Source organism: Protopterus annectens, chromosome 3.part0 (genome assembly GCF_019279795.1).
Source record: "Protopterus annectens isolate FY-2018-M chromosome 3.part0, PAN1.0, whole genome shotgun sequence".
Taxonomy (NCBI): domain Eukaryota; kingdom Metazoa; phylum Chordata; order Ceratodontiformes; family Protopteridae; genus Protopterus; species Protopterus annectens.
The window spans coordinates 1,748,796,127-1,748,821,126 of record NC_056731.1 but is presented as its reverse complement, the minus strand read 5'-3'; the positions used below and the strand labels follow the sequence as shown (position 1 = coordinate 1,748,821,126).

Here is a 25,000-nt window from a genome sequence, read left to right as displayed (position 1 = left end):
TTTTATTTTTAATGTCCCTAATATGTTCCTGGAACTGGATCCTAAAACTCTTATACGTTTCACCTATATAAAACTTCTTACATCCACATCTCAGCACATACACTAACCCCTCCATGTTACAACTGTTGTAAAAACATGATGCCATTAATATAGGGAAAAGAGCTTACTACATATTGACAGATGGAACAGCCATCACATGGAACAGTGCCTTTATTTATGCTTAAGCTCTGACTGACATTAGCATCTGGTAAACAAAATTGGATATGTACCAGAATGTCAGACACATTCCTAGCTCTAGCTATGTAAGCCAAGGAGCTAAGTGTTTCATTAAATTCACTTATTTCTTGGATCGGTGGTCTTAGTAATATTTTATCATTTTATTTTTTTGTTTTTTTTAAGTTGTATTTGTTACATTTCCAAAAAAGCCTTTTGCCATGGCAAGGGAAGTCTCCACTACAGTCCACTTTTCCTCCCAGAGTAGTCTTTACTCCTGTCCTAGCTTTGGTCTCCCCTCCTTCAACCAGGTGGAAGGCATTTCCCCTGGACAAATATTGCTACCATATAAAGATTGGAGACAAAGTAACTGATCTAGACATCTGTGGCAATTCTTTGCTGTATCTGCTATCAATCTTTAGTTCTTCCAGTATCTGTCTACTTTAATCATGTGCACCTGGTGCAAGTCTGCAATGAACCTCAGATTCCTGGCCTTTTTTTGGTACTGAAAACAGTCTGGAATATTAGTTGAGCCATTGTTGGTATTATAGGACTTCCTGAATGATTACCTGTGGAGCATCCATGCCTCCTTCCTTCCTGACAGCCCTTACATGGGAGGGAACATGTAGTAGGGAAATGCTGGAAATATGGAAGGTATAGATGTGCTATATTACTAAGGTATGCTGGGAAATGGTAAGAGCATACTGAAAAAACATCTGTAAAACAAATGTACTCAAAGAAAGGACATTTAATAAAATAAACATATTGAAAAAGCATCCAGTTAATGCTTTTGTCTTGTTATAAGACTTCTTCAGACTGAATGCATCCACAAAGGAACAAACATTTATAACAACTCTAATCACATGCCTTAATTAATTAATTAATTAATTAATTAATTAATCAATGTTTAATTCTTTTGCTTTTTAAATAGACTTAGCATCCAGTTTCACCTATCAACAATACTCCTTCAAGTCCAAATCATCTTCTGTATCAAATCTGTCTGCAAAATTAATCTTGTGTCCCCTTATTTATTTATCCTTTTGTTTATATTGTCCTGCCTTCTATGTTGGCAGAACAAGAGAATTATATTGTATTGAACATTTGTATGCTATTGTGAAGATAGGTGAAGGTTGCCAGCCTAGACAGATAGAATTTTGTATATAATTCTGTCATTTGTAAATATTAATATAAGCCGCAGGCTTGTTCTCTTAAATGGGAAAAAATGCTGTTAAATGTGGAACTGCAAAAATTTAACAACAGTGCACTCTGCTGTAAGAAAGCTAAGTCAAGCATTTTATGACTGTCTTTGATGTCAAAATTCAGAGCTGAGATGTCTTGAGGGAGGCATTCTGCCAATTGTTTTGAGGCCAGAGTTAATGGCTAGAATTTGCATGTGTAATTTCTTTTATTACCCTGGCTTCCTGACCAGCTGCAGATCAATATGGTTATTAACATCTGAGTTCTGTTAGCCTGGGAACCAGAAAGAAATGATGTAAACTGAAATTAAACAGTGGTACTGTGTTATCAATTTAAGGACAGAAAGAATGAGAGCATTAGAGCATTTGTCTTGAGAACATCCAACTCAGCAGATCTCTGCCTGTGTCTGTATGTAGGTAGGATTTTAGAACTGTTTTCTCTTAGATATAGCTAGAAAATAGGAAGATTAGACTAGTTTGTTTTTCTGTGATGTCAAACTTTTCTTCAGTATTATTTTAAGTATTTCTCTGTGATCTCTGAACTCCTGACTAGCACTGTATAGTGTTGTCTTGTGTTTTTATTATTTATTATTAAATATTTTTAAACCTTTCAACTGTGGCTGTTTTGTGTAGAGATAATTTAAGCTCTAGAGTACATTGCATATATATATATATATATATATATATATATATATATATATATATATATATAGTGATACTGTACCAAGTCACTTCAAATAAGCTTTGCTGTTCAGTCACACATACCATTTGCATAATAATATTGCACAGTAATAATTGGACACCTTTTAATAAGGGCCTTTGAGTAGCTGATAAATATTAGTGGGTGGTGGCAAGTGGTACTACCATATAGTCTGGGTAAAAGGGGAACAGCCGGAGAACCTGTGCCAGCCTTCCCTAGGAGTGTCTGTGTGGTTGTATATAACTGTTATCTCAAAGTGTGTGTGTGTCAGCTGCTTGGGCAGGGACACAAAGCACTGGTTGGACAGAGAGGGTGCTGGAGGCTTTAGCTTGCCCACTAGGCTGAGATCTGGACCCTATAGCTGTGCCAGTGGGGAATATTATTGAGGACCTGGAGAGAAAGGGAGAAACCAGCCCCAGACTGACTGTGATCTCTGTGTGCTCTTAAGGGAAATTGTACTTTACAGTGTGTGTGTGTATTTATTATCCTTTCCCTATATGGACACCCCTCACTGGTGTTAGTGGTGAGGATTGAGGCTCCTTGATTGCTGAGCCAGTACACGAGCATCACAACTGTCATGGCATGGGATAGGAACAATGCACATTGCAAACATTATTCTAATACAGAGCAAAATATTTGCCTAGTCTATCAGATAAGTACAGCCTCATTTTTGCTTAAATCTTTCCCTTTCTTACTTAATGTATGGGGCTCAAGATCAAACCAGGGCTCACAAGGAACAAGGTGGATAAGGCAATTAAATACAGGGAAGAAGTGAAAGCCATAGTTTTGCCACTAGTAACCCTTTTAAAACTCATCACTGTATTAACCTGAAACTTCTAGGCTGGTTTGAACTACAAAACCTTCTGTTAATCCCTCAACTCACTATTGCCCATAAAATTTTATACCAACCAAACAAAACCCCTATTCTTTCTAAACATTTAATCCCTTATAATAACCTAAACTCCCTTCGCTCATCCAGTAAACTTATGGCTACTATAACAAAGACTAATAATTCTGCCGGTGACTCTCTATTCAATAATACTGTAGGAAGGAACTGGAATCTCCTTCCTAGCGATATAACACTTACCACATCTCTGCCTCTCTTTAAACATAAAATCAAAGATTACTTCCAAAGCCACTGGCTCTGTTCCTGTTCAAAACCTGACTAATCTTTTACCTCCTCTGCGCTTTCCTACTACTCTGCACTTTCCTACTACTTTACTTTCCCCTCTCTCTTTACTGTATCTGCTTCAGTCTACCTCCTTTTAGAGTATTTTGTTTCTTCTTTCCTCTATGCTAATCTCTCTCAACTTTCCCTTCTCTTTTCTTAAACTGCTTCCCTTCCTCCTCTCCTACTTTAGTGCTTCTCTTTTTCCTACTGTTACTAAGATTAGTTCTATATAATATTATAAATCAATTTTGCTCTCTGTTTTGTGCCTTGTTCTTGATGTTATTTCAGCTAATTAATGTTATTCTTAGAAATGTGATTCTCTTTATGTATATATCTGTTATTGGGTACTATATATTTTTTTTATTTGTCTTTTCATCTATGATGATTTGTCCTTTTGCTTGTTTATTGTAACTTTTTTTTGTTAAAATTTATGTGGAGCTTTTCTCCCCGGGCCTCTACTGAAAATGGAAATGTATCCAGCTAGACTAGCCCGGTCAACAAATGTAAAATAAAATAAAATAAATAAAATAAATAAATATTATTAAGGGCTGAAATTATCTCACCTGGAACACTTGTGCTGCACTCCAGTAATATTTACACAGGGTAGGGTCAAAACAAAGACAAATTAATGATTTTACATTACTGTAATCATCAACTCAAATTTTGTGAGATAAATCTTAAAAAGCTGAACTTCAAATTGTATCAGGCTGTGATGAGAACATGAAGTTCATGGATCGTTACAGTAAGATGGAAAAACAAATCTGGTGTCTGTTGTTGAAATCAATAGATCACAAAGGTGACTACATGAACAAAATCAAACTGAGTCATAATGCAAACAAATTCTTTTGCAAGAGACAACGACTCCTTATCAATATGGATATTGAGCCTCCACCCCATAATTCTCCAATTTGGAGTATCTAAGACTGAGGTGATGAGGAAGTCCAAGAAAGTCTAAGGAACACCCTGATGCAATGATGTTGACAGTAGGTAAGGAGGTGCAGTTTGTGTCATTAGTGATGACACATTCATAGAAGTGTTTGTCCCTGTTAATAACCTTAGAAAACTGCAACAGTAAACAATAAAACATAGAACTGAATGTGGTGAGTACAGTTGCTGTGAAGAAGGAACTAAAATTAGCATCCAGACTGATTTCCATTCTGAAAGCTTGGCTAATAGTCTGTAACATATCAGAGATGATGCCAGACTTTTGTTGATTGAGTTTACAGTGCAGAACATCACCTGGTTGGAATCAAAGGATGACAGATATCAGATAAATGCTTGAGGAGTGTGCAAGGAGCCAAGCACTGACTGCATCCAAAAGACCCATGTTCGACTAAAAGCATGGGCAGTGGAGGGTCTGAGTGAGGAAGGATGGGAGTGAGTGGGCAATACTGTCTCCCTCATCCTGCAGGTTAGGATTACCATAACACAAAGAGGCTAGGCCGTCAGTGCTAAAAGCCATGTAACACTTGGTCAGGATGTTGCACGTAGGTGGAAGTGTGCATTCATCTCTTCAGCCAGCTAAAGTTGCACTCAGAAAGCTGCTGCAGGTGTAGGGACAGGACAGTCCACAGGGTCTGCTGACTGACTTGCTCCCTAAGACCCCACTCTCAACTACATCCAGCAGATTTGCGGCATCCTACACCCTCTGAATTGACTTCCTAGAGGAGTCTCATTGCAATGAATGAACTAATGGGTTATTTGCATGCAGAATGGGAAGCCATTGGGCTGTTACACAGGTAATATAGCAGTTTCATTTATGTATTTATTTTTATTTATTTGAATTTGTTAACTGGGGTAGAGCCCTTATCACAAATAAAGAATTTCACTCTCGGTCTGGAGAAAATGCCTCATTAAATTTAAAGTTCATTGCAGTACAGACAGCGAGTCATTGAAATACAATGTACACTACAAGGTTAGAGTAATGTAACAATAAGGAAGTAGAATTAAGTACTCAGCATAAAAAAAAATCTTTAAACTATATAGCTGATTGAAGTTGAAATAAAGTTATGGAGTATGGAGAACTTATATATTCTATATACAAAAGAGTAATATGTTAAAGTATGATACACGTTTAGAGGAATATCGGGAGTAAGAAAGTTATTAGATAGTGAGCAGTATGGTCAGTGATAGGAATTTTGACCTTTTAGCAGCACCTGCCAAACACTGTCAAAGTCTGTCCAACGCTATGGAAGGAGCCCCATTCAGACTCATGAGTGATGTCTACCACTCTCTCTTAGGTTGTGATACCTCTTAAGAAATGTGAGGAGAGATAGAGGCAACGAAAAGGATATAATGCAGTTCCAGAATGAGGACCCTACAGTAAAATACCTCATGAAATCAGCTGGAGAAAACCATGTTGGGAACTAACATTAAACCATATATGCAGACAGGCAATACGATAATTACCAGATATGGTAAACACATGGAATGCAAGTCATTACTACAGCAAATAAATTCATCATCAAATTATTCAAATAATGAAGAAGTACATGAGCGGTTAATGATGCAAATATTACCAGAATATGAAAATAACTGAGAATTATTCAAATGACATAAGACTATGAACACAAAAATTAAAAATAAAACAGAATTGCAAACGGCAGATAAATAATGTCACACAGTAAAAAACATACAAATAGGGAAGGCCAAGTGAATCACAAACTCAGACACTTTATTAAAACAAAAAACAAGATGAAAATCTCTAGCACCTCGGTTATATAAGCCTTTACAGAGTATACGCTGTAAAGACAGAATCCAGGGAAAGAAAGGTTAATGTTGTAACAAATGAAGGGGAAAAAAAAAAAAAACATTGACCCTTATCTGATAATTGAACCCAGGAGTTCTTACATTCCACTTGGTTGTCATTGCCACCAGACCAGCAAGAGATCTCTGGAGTTAGTTAACTAGTCTTCCCTAAGAGCAGTGTTCTTCCTTTTAACTAGGTAAACTGTCATGGTAGTTATTTATTAAAATGCCACATCCAATGCAATACAAACCTGTAACGTAGTATTGTAATAAGAACTGACAGAAAAGGAAAACACTAATCCTTGCCTTGATTAAACCCAGGATTCCCCGCATTCCATTATCAAAGTTCCAAAATTAAAAGGCAGAGCAGAGAGTAAAGCAGTCCTCAGCAGTAGTTGCAGTAAAGAAGAACATAAGTGGATCAAAAACTAAAATACCAGTAGGCCAGGCCATAAATGACAGTGTATCAAAAGCTACAGCAACATCCATTTACTGGAGCAGAGCTAGTTCAGCTACCAAAGGAGTTTACAGTCTGACCCACAAATGGTGTTGATAGGCAGCTAAAGAAACATGAGACAGCAATCAGCTGGAGCTCAAAAGTGAGTCAAGTGTAGTGAATAAAGTAAGCACAAGTCCCAGCAGGGAAGCAGAATTAAGTCCCAAAAAAGTTGGTGAGGTAGATTCTTGTAGCACTGCCAAACATCCGAAGAGCAAAAAAAAAGCAGGGTGGGACAAATTTAAAGACAAGGTACAAGTTAATTCATACGCAAAGTTATTATTTTGAGATATAAATAAAAACTCACTGTAATGACTCAGTGTAACAAAACAGATAAGTTCACTACATCCTGACAACCCAACAATAATTAACCACAAGCTCAGAACAGGAAACAAATCAGCATTATTTAAAACTTCCACTTTCTGGGCACATTTATTCAGTAAAAACTTACCAATGTATATTTTACAAAACAAACTGCAGTGCATATCATAAGGGGTGTACAAACATTGAAAACAGTCATTTTAAATACCATTTTAAAACTGCATGAAGTATTTTCTACTTATATCACAGGTTATTTATGGTTAAGGACTTTTATCCATTTCGAGGTCATAAGGGAGCAGGAGCCTATCCTGTACATGCACAGACACACACACACACACACACACACACACACACACACACACACACACACACACACACACACACACACACACACACACACGCACGCACACACACACACACACACACACACACACACACACACACACACACACACACACATATTTGACTCGTTCACACATGGAAAATGCACAACTACAAGTAATCTGAGGGATTGTCACTTCATCTACATATCTTTGGGATATGGGGAAATGATGCTTCCAGTGAAAACCCATGCAGACAAAAGGTGAACATGAAGACATGCAGAGAGTGCACTCTCCAGCTGTGAACTGAACCTGTTAATGAAGCTGTCATGCAGCCATGCACTGTGCTGCAGAACTGTGCAGCCCCTCTGTGAGTCATAAGTGTAGTTATACTGCACTACATCTGAAGGTAATACATTATAATAACCTCAACTATGTTTGCTCTGCAGTGGTCAACAACTTAAAATAAGTCCTCATACCTCTACTGCTGTGTTTTAACATACACCAAAGCTTCTATGTGCAGCTGTCTCTGTTAGAGCTGTTGCCAGTACATGAAAAATAATTTATATTTGGTAACATTTAGCAAAACATTCAAATCTATCAGGAAGTAGCTTTATGCTGCTCTGCTGCTACTCCCCACCCTCTATGAAAAAAAATGTCTGAGGTACAATTAAAAAAATGTAAAGCAGGAGTTCCATGAATGTAAGGGGCTGTAAACGGAGGTACTTATCTTCTTTCCCTGCTGATATGTTTACTTATTTAAAAGGCACCACTGCAGGTGCTTGCATGTTAGTAGTTTGCAGCACATTTGCTTGCTGCCATATGCTCAAAAAAGCAAGTATTCAAACTCCCATGAGCCCATTCTCCTGTTTCTATGTAGTCATCTCAACATGCGACCCTATAAACTGTCTAGCCCTACCAGTACCTTAACTCCAACCCTAAATCTCCAGCCCAGTTTCCAAGCCAAGTAATCAGTCACTTATAAGAACTTCACTCCCCTTCTCTAACTCTAAAGTCCCCAGTCACTCCTTAAATCTAAAACTCCAACCTCTCCTCTAAACCTAAATTCCACAACCATTTCCTTACCATAAAACTCCCCTCCCTCTCTCTCTTTCCCACTCCCTAAGCCTAAAATGTCCTTTCTGCTCCCTAACCCTAAAATCCCTCTCCTGCTCCCTTCCCACTGACTGCTGTACATACCTTGCTGGAGCTCAAATAATGTGTGTGGTTAAGCTTCAATAGCTGCTTGCCTGAACTTGTAGTTGAGTTTCAGTATGAGCAGCAGCCTTCCTCAAGCATTTGCCATGTGGCAAACAGTAGGGCTTCCCTCCTTTGTCCTGCCAGAAATCCCAGTTCTGAAATTCTTCAGCACTTATAGTCATGTCTCTACTTCTACACATAGAGCTAATCTTTGCATTCAGCACTGTTGGATCTGTCTCTGCTTCTACCTATAGAGCTAATCTTTGCATTCAGCACGGTTGGATCTGTCTCTGCTTCTACCTATAGAGCTAATCTTTGCATTCAGCACTGTTGGATCTGTCTCTGCTTCTACCTATAGAGCTAATCTTTGCATTCAGCACTGTTGGATCTGTCTCTGCTTCTACCTATAGAGCTAATCTTTGCATTTGGCACTGTTGGATCTGTCTCTGCTTCTACCTATAGAGCTAATCTTTGCATTTGGCACTGTTGGACCTGTCTCTGCTTCTACCTATAGAGCTAATCTTTGCATTTGGCACTGTTGGATCTGTCTCTGCTTCTACCTATAGAGCTAATCTTTGCATTCGGCACTGTTGGATCTGTCTCTGCTTCTACCTATAGAGCTAATCTTTGCATTCAGCACTGTTGGATCTGTCTCTGCTTCTACCTATAGAGCTAATCTTTGCATTTGGCACTGTTGGATTTGTCTCTGCTTCTACCTATAGAGCTAATCTTTTCTTTCACTTGCTTTACTTTGAAGAAATACTTAGTCTTAGCTTATAGCCCGAGGGAGAAAATACAAAGCTAGAAAGGACTTTTGAAATATTTTGTAATGTAAAGATTGACAGATAAGTGAAACTCTGCTTAATGCATTAGCCACTTTTAAAAATGTCAGTTCTGCTTAAGGTGGCTCAGATTGTTCTATGCAATCTGTTAAAAGAAAGAAACAATTATGACAGAGTTAACGGAAAAATAGGTATACCAAGACTTAGCTCTAATGACAATTAAATGCCATGCATTTATTTGGGTTCCCCTTTTTCTGAAAGTAATAACAACAGATCCAGAGCATTTTAAAGGCTTAAGCATATTTTTTGGTTGGCACCCTGTTAGCTACACACACAGATTTTATGAATCCTTGTAGCCATAGTCATTACACTTACCCTCTCCATTACTAACTGTGCCATTTTGACAGCTATTGGCTGGAGCATCTGTCCCAATACTGGTAGTTGCTGAAAACGAAAATGTCTCCTTGTCTGAAGCCTGCAAAACAAGATTTCATGGATCAAGAAATAAGCAAAAAAAACATCCTTTTCTTTAAGAAAAACTACTATAGGGTAGACAAGACTGACTAACTGTCCTTTGTTTCCAAAGAGTTACACAAATGCATGTTGTACAGAGTTGTATTGAATTACATCATTCAGTAGCTGATTTTCTTTATTAATTTAACTTTTGAATTGAAGCATATAGCCTACACGAGAATCACACAGTTAGAGTTCTTTTGGTGCAAACTATTTCTGAGAGTTAAAGGCTACAATTAGACATTCACAGCAGAGGATTGAATTTGAATTGCAGGACAATGACACTCAATATTGTCCATCCAAACAGAATGTTTCTTCCATAGTAGGAGAATATGAAGTGAAATTAAGCTTACTAAGTCACAACCAGCAGAAAGTTCTGTTTACAACTGGTGGTTGTACACAGTTGTCCAATACATACCTTATGTGTGTTCCTTTATGTATGCCAGAGACTGGCTGTTCACAGCACTGAATTTATAATATTTAAGACTTATAAATGGTTATTGCTGTTTTTAATCCTTATTTCATTAAAAGTTAAATAGTCTGTATCTATCTGCATCTAACAGACACAAATGGTACTTACTGCATTTCAGTGTGCAACACATTGATCAGTTTTGTTTTCTATGAATCATCAGAAGATGTGTTAATGTAAAGAAAATTTCTGTTAAAGATAATTGACCTGTTGCCTTTTAGCTGTCAAAATGTCTTTTAGCTGTCAGAATAGCTTTTATTTTATGACCATGTTTATAACCAAGGCATCAGACTGATATAGTAAGCAAAAAATTTGAAGTCAGATGCAATGTTCATAGAATGAACACCATCTAGTTTTTCTTGCTACTGAAACATAGTAGATCTATTTTACTCTATTTTTCCTCTTGCAATGGCTCCTACAAATATGTTTAACTTGCCCTGGAGATTAGTACAGAGGGTTAAAGCTATGACCTGTGGTACAGGGTTTGATTCCATCAGCCTTCATTTGCTTACTGTGTGGCCTTGAGCAAGTTACTTAATCTGATATCGCTCCTAAAAATGGACTGTGTGTCCAGTGTGTCCAGTCTTGGTTAACAAATGCGTGTTATTATTAATATGCTTAATTTCCCATCTTGTCATCAGAACCTCTCCTCATTTATGGTCTGTAGTGGGCTTTGTTGAGGGTTTACTGGACCTCCCCCAAAGAAAAAGCAGTACAATAGCTGCACTGTGTCATGAAAATGCCTCTAATCACTTTCCAACAGCAGTTCATTGGATCTCTGCATTCAGAGGTAGCACAGTGGCTTGTGGTTAATGCTGTTAATTTCTCTGTTTATGGCTACTTTTTGACATGCAGCTCCTATCTGGATAGACTTTACATGTTTTCCTCTGCATTTCTCGGACTTTCACTGATTTTTTCCATCTAAAGATATGCTAATTAGATTGATCAGTTATGCTTTATTATCTGTAGGCTTGTATTGTGCCTCTTTCTTCCAAAGAAATGACTGTTAAATTGCCTTTGGCTCAATGAAATTTATTTATTTATTTATTTGACATTTGTTGATCGGGTTAGTCTGTCTGCGCTTGTGCCCTTTTTCAACAGAGGCCCTGGGAGAAAATCTCCAAAGAACAAGTTTTAAATAGTAATAAGATATATAAATTCTCAAATACAGACTTAACATATGATAAAATGCATAGTATAGTTTTGAGAAAAAGTAAGTTTCATAAGAAGTATAAAATCAAATTTATCAGGAGTGGAACTTAGAACATAAATAAATAAAGAACTCTGTAAGTAGGGAAGAGGAAGATGAGAAGTAAGTAAAGAAGTGATTAGCAAGAGGAAGGAGAGATGAGGAAATGGAGACATGTCTAGGATCAAGTGTTCAGTATTACTCTGTGAGATAACACGGAGAGAGAGAAAAGTAAAAGGTATAAAAAAGTATAGGGGGTAAGGGTTGGGAGAGGTAAAGGTGAAAAGTAGGTAGTAAAAATAGTACCAAGCAGAGAAATGAAGTAGGTAGTAAGTAATAGGGAGAGGAAGGGGTGGAAAGTGAAGGGGGAATGAGAAGAGAGGGAGGGAGAACTGAAGGAAAAATATTAAGTGGGGTGATTGCAGTTACATTTCCAGGCAGAAATTAGATGATTTTTGAGGGCAGTCTTGAAAACATGTGTATGGGTTATATTTCTAAGGGAAATAGGAAGCTTATTCCATGCTAGTGCAGGAAGGTAGCTATAGAGGTTTTGTCCAAGTGATTTTTGGGGTTTGTAGATGTGTAGATGCCCTAGGTCAGAGCTCCTAAGGGATTGTAGTGGGTTATAAAGAGAGATGATATGGGATATGCTAGGGCAGTAGGATGGTTTGTTTAGGACAGAGTGGATGACAAATAGCTGAGTAAGTAAGAGGTGGTTGGGAAATTCTAGTCCATTAAGAGTTTTACGAGCAAGGCAGTGGTGAGATTTAGGTGGCATGTTAGCTGCGAATCTAGCAACTTTATTGTATGTGGATTCCAGTTTACATAGCAGAGTTGACTGTAGGTTATTAAGGATTTGAGAGCAGTAGAAGAGGTTAGGAAGGAGAAAAGCTTGGGAAAGTGAAATTCTGGAGTTAGGAGTAAGGAACCATCATTGTCTATAGAGTAGGTCAAGTTTTTGATGGGTTTTATTTATAGAATGGTGTACATGGAGGTCAAATTTAAGATGGTCATCAATAATTGCTCCTAGGAGTTTTGTGTGAAAGTCAGGCGAAATAGTAGTATTATTGAGGGAAGAGATTGAAAAAGAGGATTTGATATGATTAAGAGATTCAGGTAGAAACAAGAGAAGTTTTGTCTTTTTGGGGTTCAATATCAATTGGTTGCTAGAAAGCCAAGATTCAGCAAGATTGAATGAGGTTTGAGTTAGTGAGTACAGATCAGAAGGGTTGTCAGCAGTGGAGATGATAGTTGAATCATCAGCATATTGTATAAGGGAAGACTGAGGACAGGATACGTGTAGCTGGTTAGTAAAGATGTTAAAGAGAAGAGGGGCAAGGATAGAGCCTTGTGGGACACCCAGTTTTATGGGGAGAAAAGGTGATAGACTATTGAGCCATCTAACTGTTTGCTGTCTGTTAGAGAGGTAGCTAGCAAACCAAGATATAGTAGAAGGGGAGAGATTAAGTTCAGCCAGTTTAGAGAGAAGGATAGGTTTAGCTTAGAATAGATTTAGCTTATCAAAGTTTAATAAATCAGTAAATTTTACTACTTTTATATTTGCTGTTTTGCCAGTGTTACAGCAAGTAATTAGTGAGCTCAAACCCAACTACCACCAGCTCTCCTGTATACATCCTGCATATTAAAACACATCCGCAAACCTCATATGCATGAATAAAAGACATCCTACAATAAAACTATTACATTTGCATCTAATCCATCCAGCAAAACCCATCCCTGCATTGCTCTTTGCCAATTACAATGGTCAGAACTGTGACATACCTTGGAACTCAGCCAACTTAAAACAGCACACAGCAGGACTATATAATTCAGATAAATGCACAGTAATTTCACATCTGCTTGGTATATATATTGCAACCAGAGCTCAGATCCCAATATTTTTATCATGTAATTAATGTCAAATTTAACAATCATTTTGTTGAGTCTCGTTATGGGGGGTAATAATGGTTAAGGTGTTCACCTCATAAATAGAAAGTACAAGGTTTGATTCCAACCATAGGTTAAGTAGGTGCAATGTAGCCTTTCAGGGCAGTTAGCCTAGTATTTACCTATGAACTTATACTTACCATAGAACTGCGCTGTAAATTTAATGCTCCTTAAACTGCAAGCAGAAACAAAATCAACACTCTTTTAGCATAGACTAAAATATACTTATCTTCATGATGGATGTGCCACTGTACCACCTCATAGCCAAAATGTACCCACACTATTAAATAATTCAGTTGCATGTTGCAAGGGTACGATAATCTCAGTCTCTTGTCTCCCTGTCCTCACTGTCATATTCCACCTCTCCCTTACATACATACAAATATTTCAAGCATGAGCATTAATGCCCTTCTAGCCTGCAATCATCTGCAACCATTAAAAACTTGCTCATTAGTAATAAGATACAAATAACATTAAATAGGAACACAAAGACCATTCCCAGGATCTAAAATTTTTCTTTAAGATTAATAGTACAGAACATAAAAATAAGTCTCATTTATCAATAATCTATAGGATCTTAAGAACTGAATTTACTGTCTTTGATTTGTCTTCCCTGGATTATTTAACAAGAATAAATAATGAAATATTTTCAGATATTAATAAAAATATCTTTAAAATCCATAGGTAATACAACCTCGTCTCTTTACTGGAGAATTTTTACCTGAAAGAATTTACAGTTTTTTAATACCACATAAAATTGCCCTAATATATAAAAAAGATAATATAAATTGCTGGAGATGTGATGACGTTTTAAATGCAAACTGGATCCATATGGTTATGGAATGTAAAATGTTTGCTCCATTTTGGATTGATTTCAGAAATTTTGTTAAAGCATTGTGGTCAGACAATTGCACTTTTACCAATTCAGTGATTTTGTTAAATGCTGCAGTTCCTGATTCCATTCCAGAAATGCAAGCACATCTACTTTGGTCTCTTTTAGCTATTGTGAGAAAAGTTATCATAATAAATTGGAAATGTAAAAATATCCTTTCTTTTTCAGAATTCACTTGTCTAGCAAAGCATGTATGTAATAAGGAAATACAAACTGCTTATGCTAGAATGTCAAACTTCACTCATAAACAATTGTCATGGCTAAAACATAAAGACTTATTGAAAAAGTTTTAATACTTTTGTATAACATATATTTTGTTATGGAGTCTGTCTATAGTGTTATTTATTCTTAGTTGATTGTTTTGCTTTGTTATAATGAATTCTTACTGATTTGAAAAGCAATAAAAATTTTAAAAATTTGCTTTAATGTAATTTGGTAGTCTATTCCATGCACCAGCTGGTCTGTCAGAGAACCAATTAGTTCACTTCTTATTCCTATAAAATCTTCTACATAGGTTGTCTGATGATTCTTTACTACTTTTTGATAACCCCCAAAAGTTCTACAGGTAGTTGTTTCTAAATGGCCTATATACCTGACTAGGCTCTCCTCTTAAATATCTATATGAAACACTGAACAAGTTCAGATATTTTAGTCTTTCAGAATTACTTACATTTTTACATCCATGAATCACCTTGGCATATTTCCATCTTTCCAGTTTACTCATGCTTGTTTTCCTATAACATTTCCATATTCAAGGCTGGGTCTAATGTAACTAACAAACAATGACTTCATCATTTCTTGTTTTCTAGAATTTATAAATCATTTTTATATCATCTATATTTTTATAAGTATCATTAACCAACAGGTTATTATGATGGCAAAAAACTCAAAGCTTGAGCTACCCATATACCCAGGTCCTTAAATGGATCTACAATTTCAATCCCCATGTACTGTATTAAATATTCACTTTTCGATATATGTCTCCCAAATCTCATATGCTTAGTTCATGATGTATTTATCAGCATATTATTCTCCTGTCCCCAAATGGTCAATTTAGTCAATTTATTTTGCAGGCATGCCCTATCTGCAACATGTGTAATCAATTTACCAATTTCAAGTCATTTGCATGCAGACTGTGGAATACTTTAGATGAAAAAATAGATCTGAAAGATATAATCTAAACTACACAAGTATGGGTCTAGGACAGGGCCCTGTGGGGCACCCTAACTGTAACCAATAATTTCACCTGTCTAATTGCTGTATGATACTTGCCCTACCCTATTTGTAAGGCATGCAGCTATCCATCTTATCAAGAGTATATCAATATCTAGTTGTTCTAATTAATTCATCAGTGTTTTGTGTATGACCCTGTCAAATATTGAAGTAAAATCTATATAAATTATATCACAGCACAGTTTCTCATTCATATCTGCTATTATATTGTTATAGAACATCATGTTACAGACAGTAATAGATGTATTTTCAACATATGCAAGTCCCAACTTTTTCAGTTCTAACAACAACCTATCCAGTCAAAGGTCTTTATGTCCTACTTCCCTTTCCCTTAAGGACAGGTTTAACAAGTGCATGTCTCCAGTCTTGAGGAATCTCCCCATTTTTATACAACCTTGTAAATTATAGATATAATGATACTGTAAGTTCTTGCTGAAGTGTTCTCAGGTCACAATTACTAATTCTGTCTCATCCTTGTGCTTTGTTTGGATCTAGTTTGCATAGTTATTTTTCAGTATAATCTAATTTATTTTTAGTATCTGAGGTTGTCTGGATGTCACTACAACAATTTATCATCCCTTTTGTGGAGCCAAATTGCTTTGCATAAGATTTGTAAATATATTTATAATCTATTGTGTCTGAGGAAAACATTCTAGAATCTATGCACAGTTCATCAATATGTATGCCTTTACTCCTTCCACACATTATGTATCTATAAAAATGTTTCCTATTATGCGCAATAGCTTTATATACGTTTTCTTCTAATTTTTCTTGATCTTGTCTTTTCCTATGTTAAATTTAACTGTCCAGCTTGTTTATTTTTCAGATTTTAAAGTTGTAGTTCAACCTCTTTTCCATTTCTTACATTTTTTGTCTCTCATCTTAATCAGGTATCATTGTTATGTAAATATATTCTCCTAATGTTGTGTGCCTAGATCCTGATGTCAAACATTTTTTTTTTTTTTTTTTGCATTCAGACAATTTCACTTTCAGATCATTCCACATTCCTTCTGCAGTTTTTCCACTGAATGCATCACTCCAATTAGTTTTACATAGTGATTGTTTTGCTCCAATATAATCTGTTTTTAATCTTCTGTGCATTGGTTTAGAATTCGGTTTGGCAGAATAATCTAGTAACAAATTAACCTTTTTCATCCCATAATAACTACACATCAGTGGTGGTAAAACTCAGATTTATGTAACAGTAATTTCTTTAGAAACACAAACAATGTCTAGCATGTTCCGTTCCCTGGCAGGCTTTTTTACAATTGAAGCAATTGTTGTTCCTGAACATACATTGTGAATAATTTCCTTACTAGTGTTGTTGAATCAATATTATTTCAGTCTGTTTCTGGTAAATTTAGGTTCCCAGTCACTATTATTCTTCTGTCCTGTGTTTCATGCAAGAAATGCATGAATTCTTCTAGGTCACCTGCACTTGACTTTGGTGGTCTATACACTCCAACAATTGTTATATGCTCCACAGTTGTATTTATTGTCATAGTTGCACAATCTATAGTATTGGTGTTATCACTGAACATGTAATAATCACAGGTCTCATAACCATCTTTAATCCCTATCATAACTCCTCCACCTGATTTTTTGTTACAATATCTGTTACAGTAAAACATTTATACCCTGACGGAACTGGTTTCCAGTTATTGTTCTTTAACCCTGTTTTATGAACAATAACAACAGCATCAATACTGTGGGAACGTAGCAAATTTTCCAATAAATAAAAAGTTTATTATTAATTCTCCTAGCATTAACAGCCATCAGAGATGCATCAAATGCTGCTACATGTGAACTATTAAATTTCAGCTAGCAAAAATCCAACCTTGTGTTTGTCAAATATTGCAAAATATCTGCTGCAATACCTCTTTCTTGATCTTGATAAGCGCACACCATCCTGCTGGAACACATTTGTGCCCAAATTAGTCTTGGATAGTCTATACATTCCAATGTTTGAAAACAGTGCATTTTTTTCATATAGGTATTTACCCCAAAAATCTTTTCATTCCTGGTGACCTGACTCTCCTTTCTATACGTGATTTGTAAAAAATACATCCTAACACTTGTATGAGCTATGCTTTCCAAGAGGGCTGTAAGTTCCCTAAAAACAGCCAGATAGTCCTTGTGGATGAGATCATTTATACCAACATGAATAAAAACAGATTTGTGCTTCCTTACAGTAAGGCATTCTAAGACTTGTCTCACATCCTCTATTTTTGTCCTTGGCAAATGTAACACTATTTGTTATTCATTATCTTCTCTACAAATGTAAGTATCAGTACCTCTAATAATTGAATCTTCAACTACAACCATATCTTTTCTGACCAGATCTGAAAAATCTTTAACTTCTAATTCAGTAATATCTGCTTTATCAATTGATACACAGGAATGATCTTCATCATGCATACAATTCACATCTAGCTGGCTTTGTACATCCACAGCAGGAGCCATGTTGTCAATGTCTGTCGTTAACCTCTTTTTTTCTCACTCTAATGTTCTTCAGCCTTTCCCTGTTCAATTTTGATTTCTTTCTTTTTCTACTGCCTCTTGTCTCTTTTTTTTCTAACATCTATTTTGGAACAAAATATGCCTTTTTCTGTAGACTGAATGTTTTCTGATAGAAAAATTCTATCATCCCCAGTAATCTATCTGTCACATAACAAAGCAGTGTCCTTTTTTGGGATGTATTCTGTTTGCTTTACAGACATTTAACGGCATCTTTTGCTTCCTTGTTATTTGTTGTGAACCTTTTTCCTTTCTTTCTTTTTTATTTTCTTCTATAAACTCTAAATCCTCAGATTGCTGAATACTTGTATCCAGAATGCCAGAGTTGTCAGTGGTATTATCTTGTTCAATAGGGGTTGAGTGATCTTTATGGACAATAGACACTTATTTTCCTAAATGTGTTCTCTTTGCTCTTTTCTTAACATTATTTATCTCATTGTTCCAGTCATTAATTTATGTAACAACAGCTGTCCAAGCCATGCCAATCACGCAAGTGCTATTGTCACCAATAAGTCTAGCTTTACTACTAATAATGGTAATCTAATGTTCCAACTTTTGACATGAGGAACACAGATCACCAGTGTTATCATGTGTTACCTTTAAATATACATAGCATTTAATACACTGTACAAGATACTTGTAGTTTAGCAAATCATTATTGGCATACTCATTTAAGAAATCCATATTTAGCTGCAAATGATTAAAGAATGCTAAAAGAAAAGACTAATCAAAATTAGTTGCCAAGAATTCAAAGAGAATTTAAATCAAGTTCTATGGGGAAAATCACACAAACACTATATATGTACAACTAAATATTAAATTAAGTACACCAAAGTTGTTGCTCTGACCGTACCCATTATGAAAGTCACACAAATGCTACAATTCTTTTACATCACATGCAGTAGTTTCTGCTCACTGTTGCTCACGATCGCACCTCTTTTTAACAGTAAAGATCGATAAATCACAAACCAGGAAAAGATTGTTTAGCTAAGCTCTAAATTGTCTTCTCTGCAGTCTGTGTGAATTTACAGCAAACTAGGCCTCTTGGGATGGCTAGGGATAGCCTGTCTAAAATCTATACCTTTCAATAAACAGTAAAAATTAAAGGTGAAACAGCAAAATATAAATCAAAGTAAATCTTTTGTACAAGCTATCCCTGCCTTCCTACAAACAGTCAAAAACAGTGGTAAAAAATAAAAATATAAATTCAAATAAAACTTCTCTTACCAGGCAAATGTACAGTCAATAAAAAACCAAGACAGGATTGTTTAGGTAAGTTCTGGATTCCATTTTACCTCATTGGAAACATTTATATATTGAGAACTGGAAATGTGTACAGTGGGATATGATGATAGGCTTGAGGATATTATAATGTGCTCTCTAGGGAAGGAGAGAGATGAAAGGACATGAAATGGACATTCATTTTGCTGAACTGGGTAATGGATACTGTAAGACAGGACTTTGAGGAAGGAAAATAAGGAAGACAGGAGAAGGAATGCTTGATTAGCTTACAAGACTATGAAATTGCTGTATAAGAACCATAGGTAATGAAATATTCATTAGCAATCATGTTTAAATGCCTATAAAGATCATCACAGTATCATGGTATCTGTGCCTCTGTGAGTCACAGGCATATATTGTATGGAATCCTGTGTTCATGCTAGGACCTTTATTTACTAACAGGCCTAATTTGAAGAACCAAGAGGAGTTCACAACTGTCATTACTGATTTTTTTCTGTGCCTAAAATGGTTCAACAGGAAAGGAAACATTGATTCTTGTCTGAGGATTGAACCTAAGCCCCCTACATTCTATACATTGTCACAACCACTAGACCAACATGGAGTCACTGGACAGTTAGGAACCTGGTTCTACTCAAGAGCATTTTCTTCTTTTAAATAAGAACATCCCATGATGGTGTTTTTTTAACCACACAAGCATCCAGCATGTAACAGCTATGAACCTAGTACTGTATCAACAACTCAAGAGAAAAAAAAATGACTCTTGTCTGAGGATTGAACCGAAGACTCCTCACATTCCATGTGGTTGTTACTGACACTGGTCCAACAAGGAGTCTCTGGACATTTAGGTATTTGGTCTTATCCAAGAGCAGGTCCTTTCAACTAGGAACCACCACGAATGTGATTTTTTAACCACACAAGCATCCTATGCAGAACATATATGAACCTAGTATTAGATTAAAACAACTCGACAAGAAAGGGAAAAACTGATCCATGGCTGGGGATTGAGCCCAGGACCCCCAGAACCAGTACCTAAAAGCAGCCTGCATGGACTAGTGCTAATAGGAGGCAGGCATGGGTGTGGTATCTACTGTTAAGTGCTTGGTCATGTTTGATCTGGAATGCTGATGTGGAAGTATTTTGTGGGTTCACTATTTGGAAAGTGAATGGTGGGAGAAGAGTGTAGTTCAAGCCAGGTGATATGCAAGTGTGATGGATTCAGGTAACTTAGACCCTGGTAATGAACACTGTTTTCAGAGATGGGGCTGTCATCTCACCAGTGGGAAGGGATCATGAAGTGGCATAACAGGTGGAAGGGAAAGTACAGTTTTGTACCTACCATAAATGTAGATGTTCGAGTGCTAATACAGCTGCAGTAATCACAGATGGGTTCTCTGCCGTCAGGCGGGTCCTCGGTCGGCCGAATTCCAAAGTCTAGGTCCGGCGTTGGTTGTTGTTGCTTTCTTTCCTGACGTCAGTGAGGCAGGGGTATATAAGACACAGCCGACGCCATTTTCTTCAGTCTTTCTTGCCCCAGATGTCAGGTGCCCCCAGAAGGAAGACAATACATAAATTATATTTATATACATGCAATGCAATATAATCAAAAATCAGTAGTTGCAAGCAATTATACCATAGAAGGATAACCCAATCAGGTTGTATGAAGAGGGGTTAGGCCCTAGGCCTTTACCAAGAGGGGAAGGAGGGAGGGAAAACTTTACTGCAGCTGTATTAGCACTCGAACATCTACATTTATGGTAGGTACAAAACTGTACTATGTTCATCTTGCATACAGCTGCAGTAATCACAGATGGGTAGAATCCCAAAGCTACGCACAGGGTGGTAGGCACTAGGTGGAACAGGGATGAGCCAGAATGCCCTGCAACACAGCAGTGGCAAAGCCTGCTCTAGTTTTGGAATATAAAGGCAGGTGGTAGTGTTTTGTGAAGGTATGCACAGAACTCCAAGTGGCTGCCTCCAAAATATCTTTGGTAGGAACTCCTCTGAGGAAGGCTGTAGAGGTAGCTGTGGCCCTGGTGGAGTGGGATCTGATGCCTGTAGGGCCAGATTTTCCATGATAGGAGTAACAAAACCGTATGCAGTGGCCTATCCATTTTGAAATTGTCTGTTTGGTAACTGGCTTCCCTACAGCATAGGACACAAAAAGTTGGTCTGATTTCCTGAAAGGCTTTGTTCTGCCCAAATAATAACGTAGCTGTCTATGGATGTCTAAGGAGTGTAGCAGCCTTTCCCCTTTGTTTTGAGGATTGGGGTAAAAGGTAGGTAAGTGTATGGCTTGATTTAAAGCTACCCTGGATACCACTTTAGGCATAAATGACGGGTTGGTTCGAAGGGAAACCCTGTCCTGATGGAAGATGAGAAAGGGCTGCACAGCCATGAGGGCTTGTAGTTCCGAAACCCTACGAGCTGAGGTAATGGCCAGAAGGAAGGCTGTTTTCCAGGACAAATATTGCAAATCTGTTGAGGCAGCTGGTTCAAAGGGAGGCAATGTTAATTTTTCTAGAATGTAATTAAGATCCCAGGCTGGTATTGGTTGTTTCCTTGGTGGTATTATATTCTTAGCCCCTCTGAGGAACTGTCTTAAGAGTGGGTGAGAGAATAAGAGTGGATCAGTGTTGTATTCTGCAGAAATGGCTGAGGCATGAATTCTGATGGAGGAAAATGAAAGTCCACTGTTCAGCAGCTCAGCTAGATACTGTAATACCTGAGGCAAATTCAGTTTTCTAGGGTCCTGGCCTTTTTTCTCATTCCAAGAGCAAAACTGTTTCCATTTTGCGGAGTAAGCCTTTCTAGAAGATGGCCTTCTGGCCTCCAAAATGACATCCTGCACCTCTTTGGGGAGTAGGGTCTGTTGTGGTGTTAAGGAATTTTCCATGCAGCGAGATTGAGTGTTTTCAGCTGACTGTGAAGAGTTTTGTAACTGTGCTGAGTCAGCAGAAGAGGCATTAGAGGTAGGGACCAGGGAGGAGTATGTGTTAGGCTCCTCAGGAGTGGGTACCAGTGTTGTCTTGGCCAGTCTGGAGCAATCAGTATCATCTTCGGTCTGTCTGCTCTTGCTTTCAAGAGTACCTTGGGCAGAAGAGGCAGAGGTGGGAAAGCGGAAACTGTCCATGCTGTCCAACTGAATGAAAGGGTGTCCACTCTCCAGGCCTTTGGATGAAAGGTCCTTGAACAGAACTTTTTCAATTGATGATTCCTGTGGGAGGCGAAGAGATCTATGTCTGGCCTCCCCCACGCTTGGATTATCTTTGTAAACACTTGAGGATGCAACTTCCATTTGTGTGGATCTGTCATATTTCTGCTTAGATTGTCTGCCAGCGTGTTTTCCAAACCTGGCAAGTACTGTGCCTGAAGTTCGATTCGCCATTCCAGAGCCAAGTTCCAAAGTGTCATGGCTAGTCTGCACAGGGGGTATGAATGTGTTCCTCCTTGTTTGTTTATGTACCACATTACTGTGGTGTTGTCTGTTCTTATCAATAATTGTCCTGGATGCAGGAGGTCCTTGAAAGCTGTAATTGCATTTATCACTACTAGCATTTCTTTCTGATTGATGTGAAGGTGCTTTTCCTTTTGGGACCATTTGCCCTGAATGCACCTGTCTGTCATGTGCGCCCCCCAGGCGTAATCTGAGGCGTCTGGTGTGATGACTTGATTTGCTTGAGGCTTGCAGAATGGGAAACCTGTGTTTGTTTGACATGCTTGGGCCCACCATAGAAATTCCTTTTGTAAACATGGAATTATTGGTATTATTGTTTCCAAACTGTGGCTATGTTGAGACCATAGGTTTTTTAGGTACCATTGAAATTTCCTCATATGCAACTTTGCACATGGGATTAAAAGAATGCAAGATGCCATGAAGCCCAGAGCCTGCAGGATTTTCCTTGCAGTTAGCCTGGTACAATTTGCTAGTATTTTGAAGTACTGAGTTAGTTGCCCCTGTTTTTCTGGCGTAAGATAGGCCATCTGGGTGTTTGTGTCCAAGTTGGCACCCAGGAAAGTTATTTTCTGAGATGGTGTTAGCCTGGATTTCTCTTTGTTGACTGTGTATCCCAGGGAATTCAGTAACCGTGTTACATAAGTCAGATGTTCCAGAAGTATGTGCTTGCTGTCCGCTTGGATCAGGCAGTCATCTAAATAAGGGTAAATTTGTATCCCTTGAAGTCTGCAGTAGGCAATTACTGATGCCAGGCATTTCGTGAATACTCTGGGCGCAGTAGATAAGCCAAAGGGCAATGCAGAGAATTGATAGTGAATTGAATCTGCAAGAAATCTGAGGTATCTTCTGCAGCTTTGTCTGATTGGGACATGCAGGTATGCCTCCTTGAGGTCCAATGTTACAAGCCAAAACTCCTTGCCCAGCATGGGAAGAAGCTGCTGTAATGTGAGCATCTTGAATTTTGGTACGAGTAAGAATGTGTTTAGGATGGATAAGTCCAAAATGGGTCTCCAGTCGGTTCCTTTCCTTGGTACCAGAAATAGCCTGGAATAAAAACTTTGACCTTGTTCGTGAGTAGGTACCTCTTGAATAGCTTTCATGTCTATGAGCTTTGAAATTTGTAGTTGTGCCTCTGCCCTTTGATTGTGTGGCAGGTTTGGCATGCCTCTCATTTTTGGAAGAGTGTGAAAATGAAATCTGTAGACTCTGTTTATAACGTCCAGGATCCATTTGTCTGTTGTGACAATATGCCAATTTCTTGTAAATAATGCCAGCTTTCCTCCCAAGGGTGCTGCCAGCTGAGACTTGCTTGAATGGAAAGGAGGAAGTCATTGGGTTTGTTTCCTGTATTGTTGTGCACTGTCTTCGCCACCTCTTGGTGCTGGAGTTTGCCATTGCCTGCCTCTATATGATCCTTGTGATTGTCCTCTGCCACTTGTGCTCCTGTATCTACCTCTGTGGGGCTTGTCCGTGGCTGGAAAGGACCAGTTTTTAGAAGGCCAATTTCTGCTAAAATGTGGTGGTTGAACCTGTAGAAAAGCTTTGACAGTTTGCATAGATTTGGCTTTTTCTTCCATTTTCCGTAGTATCTCCTCAGCATTAGTACCAAATAGCACATCCTTTTGTAAAGAAGCATCTAGTAGTTTAGCTTTCACATGATCAGGCAAGATTTGTTCCCTAAGCCAGGCATGTCTACGAATGACTGATCCTGTAACAGCAGCTCTACTTGAGGCCTCTAGGGCATCATAGCCACATTGTAAGGTGTGTTTACCCACTTGTTCTGCAGTGTGCATCATATCCTGCAACTCCTTCAAATCTGGTTGTTCAGGTTGAGACATTTTATTCCTTAATTGTGATAACAGAAACTGCTGATATTTAAGCATATGAAACTGACAATTTAAGGCCCTCATGGCTAGAGTGACCGAGGTATATACCTTTTTTCTCCACCTTTCTAAGGATCTTGACTCTCTTTCGGAAGGTAGTGGATTCTTAGCAGTAGAGGCCTTCATTCCCTTGGGGCCTTGAGAAATGGTTTCAGGGTCAGCATTATGGCTTTTGTAAAGAAATTGGTGGGAGTTAGGAACTCTGTAGTACCTATCAGGCTTGACTGGGGCAGGAGGCAGGGAATCCGGATTAAGGCAAGCCTCCGAATAAACATCATCAAGTATGTCCAAGACAGGAGGTATCGCCAGAGGTCTGTGTTGAGGTAACAAAAGAAATTCCCTAAGTCTTTTCTTGGAATCAGAAAAGTCTTGGCCTTCCCAATGGAAGTGTTCCCTCAAGGTGTGCAAGGTTTCCCCAAATGAAAAATCCTCTGGAGGAGATACAGAAGGAATGGACTGCTCTGCATCAGAATCTTCAAAAGGGGAGTAAGAGTGTTCCTCTACATCAGAATGT

At 37.9% G+C, this 25,000-nt stretch overlaps 1 protein-coding gene across 4 annotated transcripts in view; it reads right to left on the bottom strand.

Moving 5' to 3' along the window:
- Positions 1–25,000, bottom strand: part of PAG1 (phosphoprotein membrane anchor with glycosphingolipid microdomains 1) — a 1,294,572-nt gene that overhangs the window by 207,662 nt on the left and 1,061,910 nt on the right. For all 4 annotated transcript variants that reach the window (XM_044065772.1, XM_044065771.1, XM_044065774.1 and 1 more), the window contains one exon: positions 9,523–9,622. In XM_044065772.1, coding sequence (XP_043921707.1) covers positions 9,523–9,622 — 100 coding nt within the window. The remainder of the gene's footprint in view (positions 1–9,522; positions 9,623–25,000) is intronic.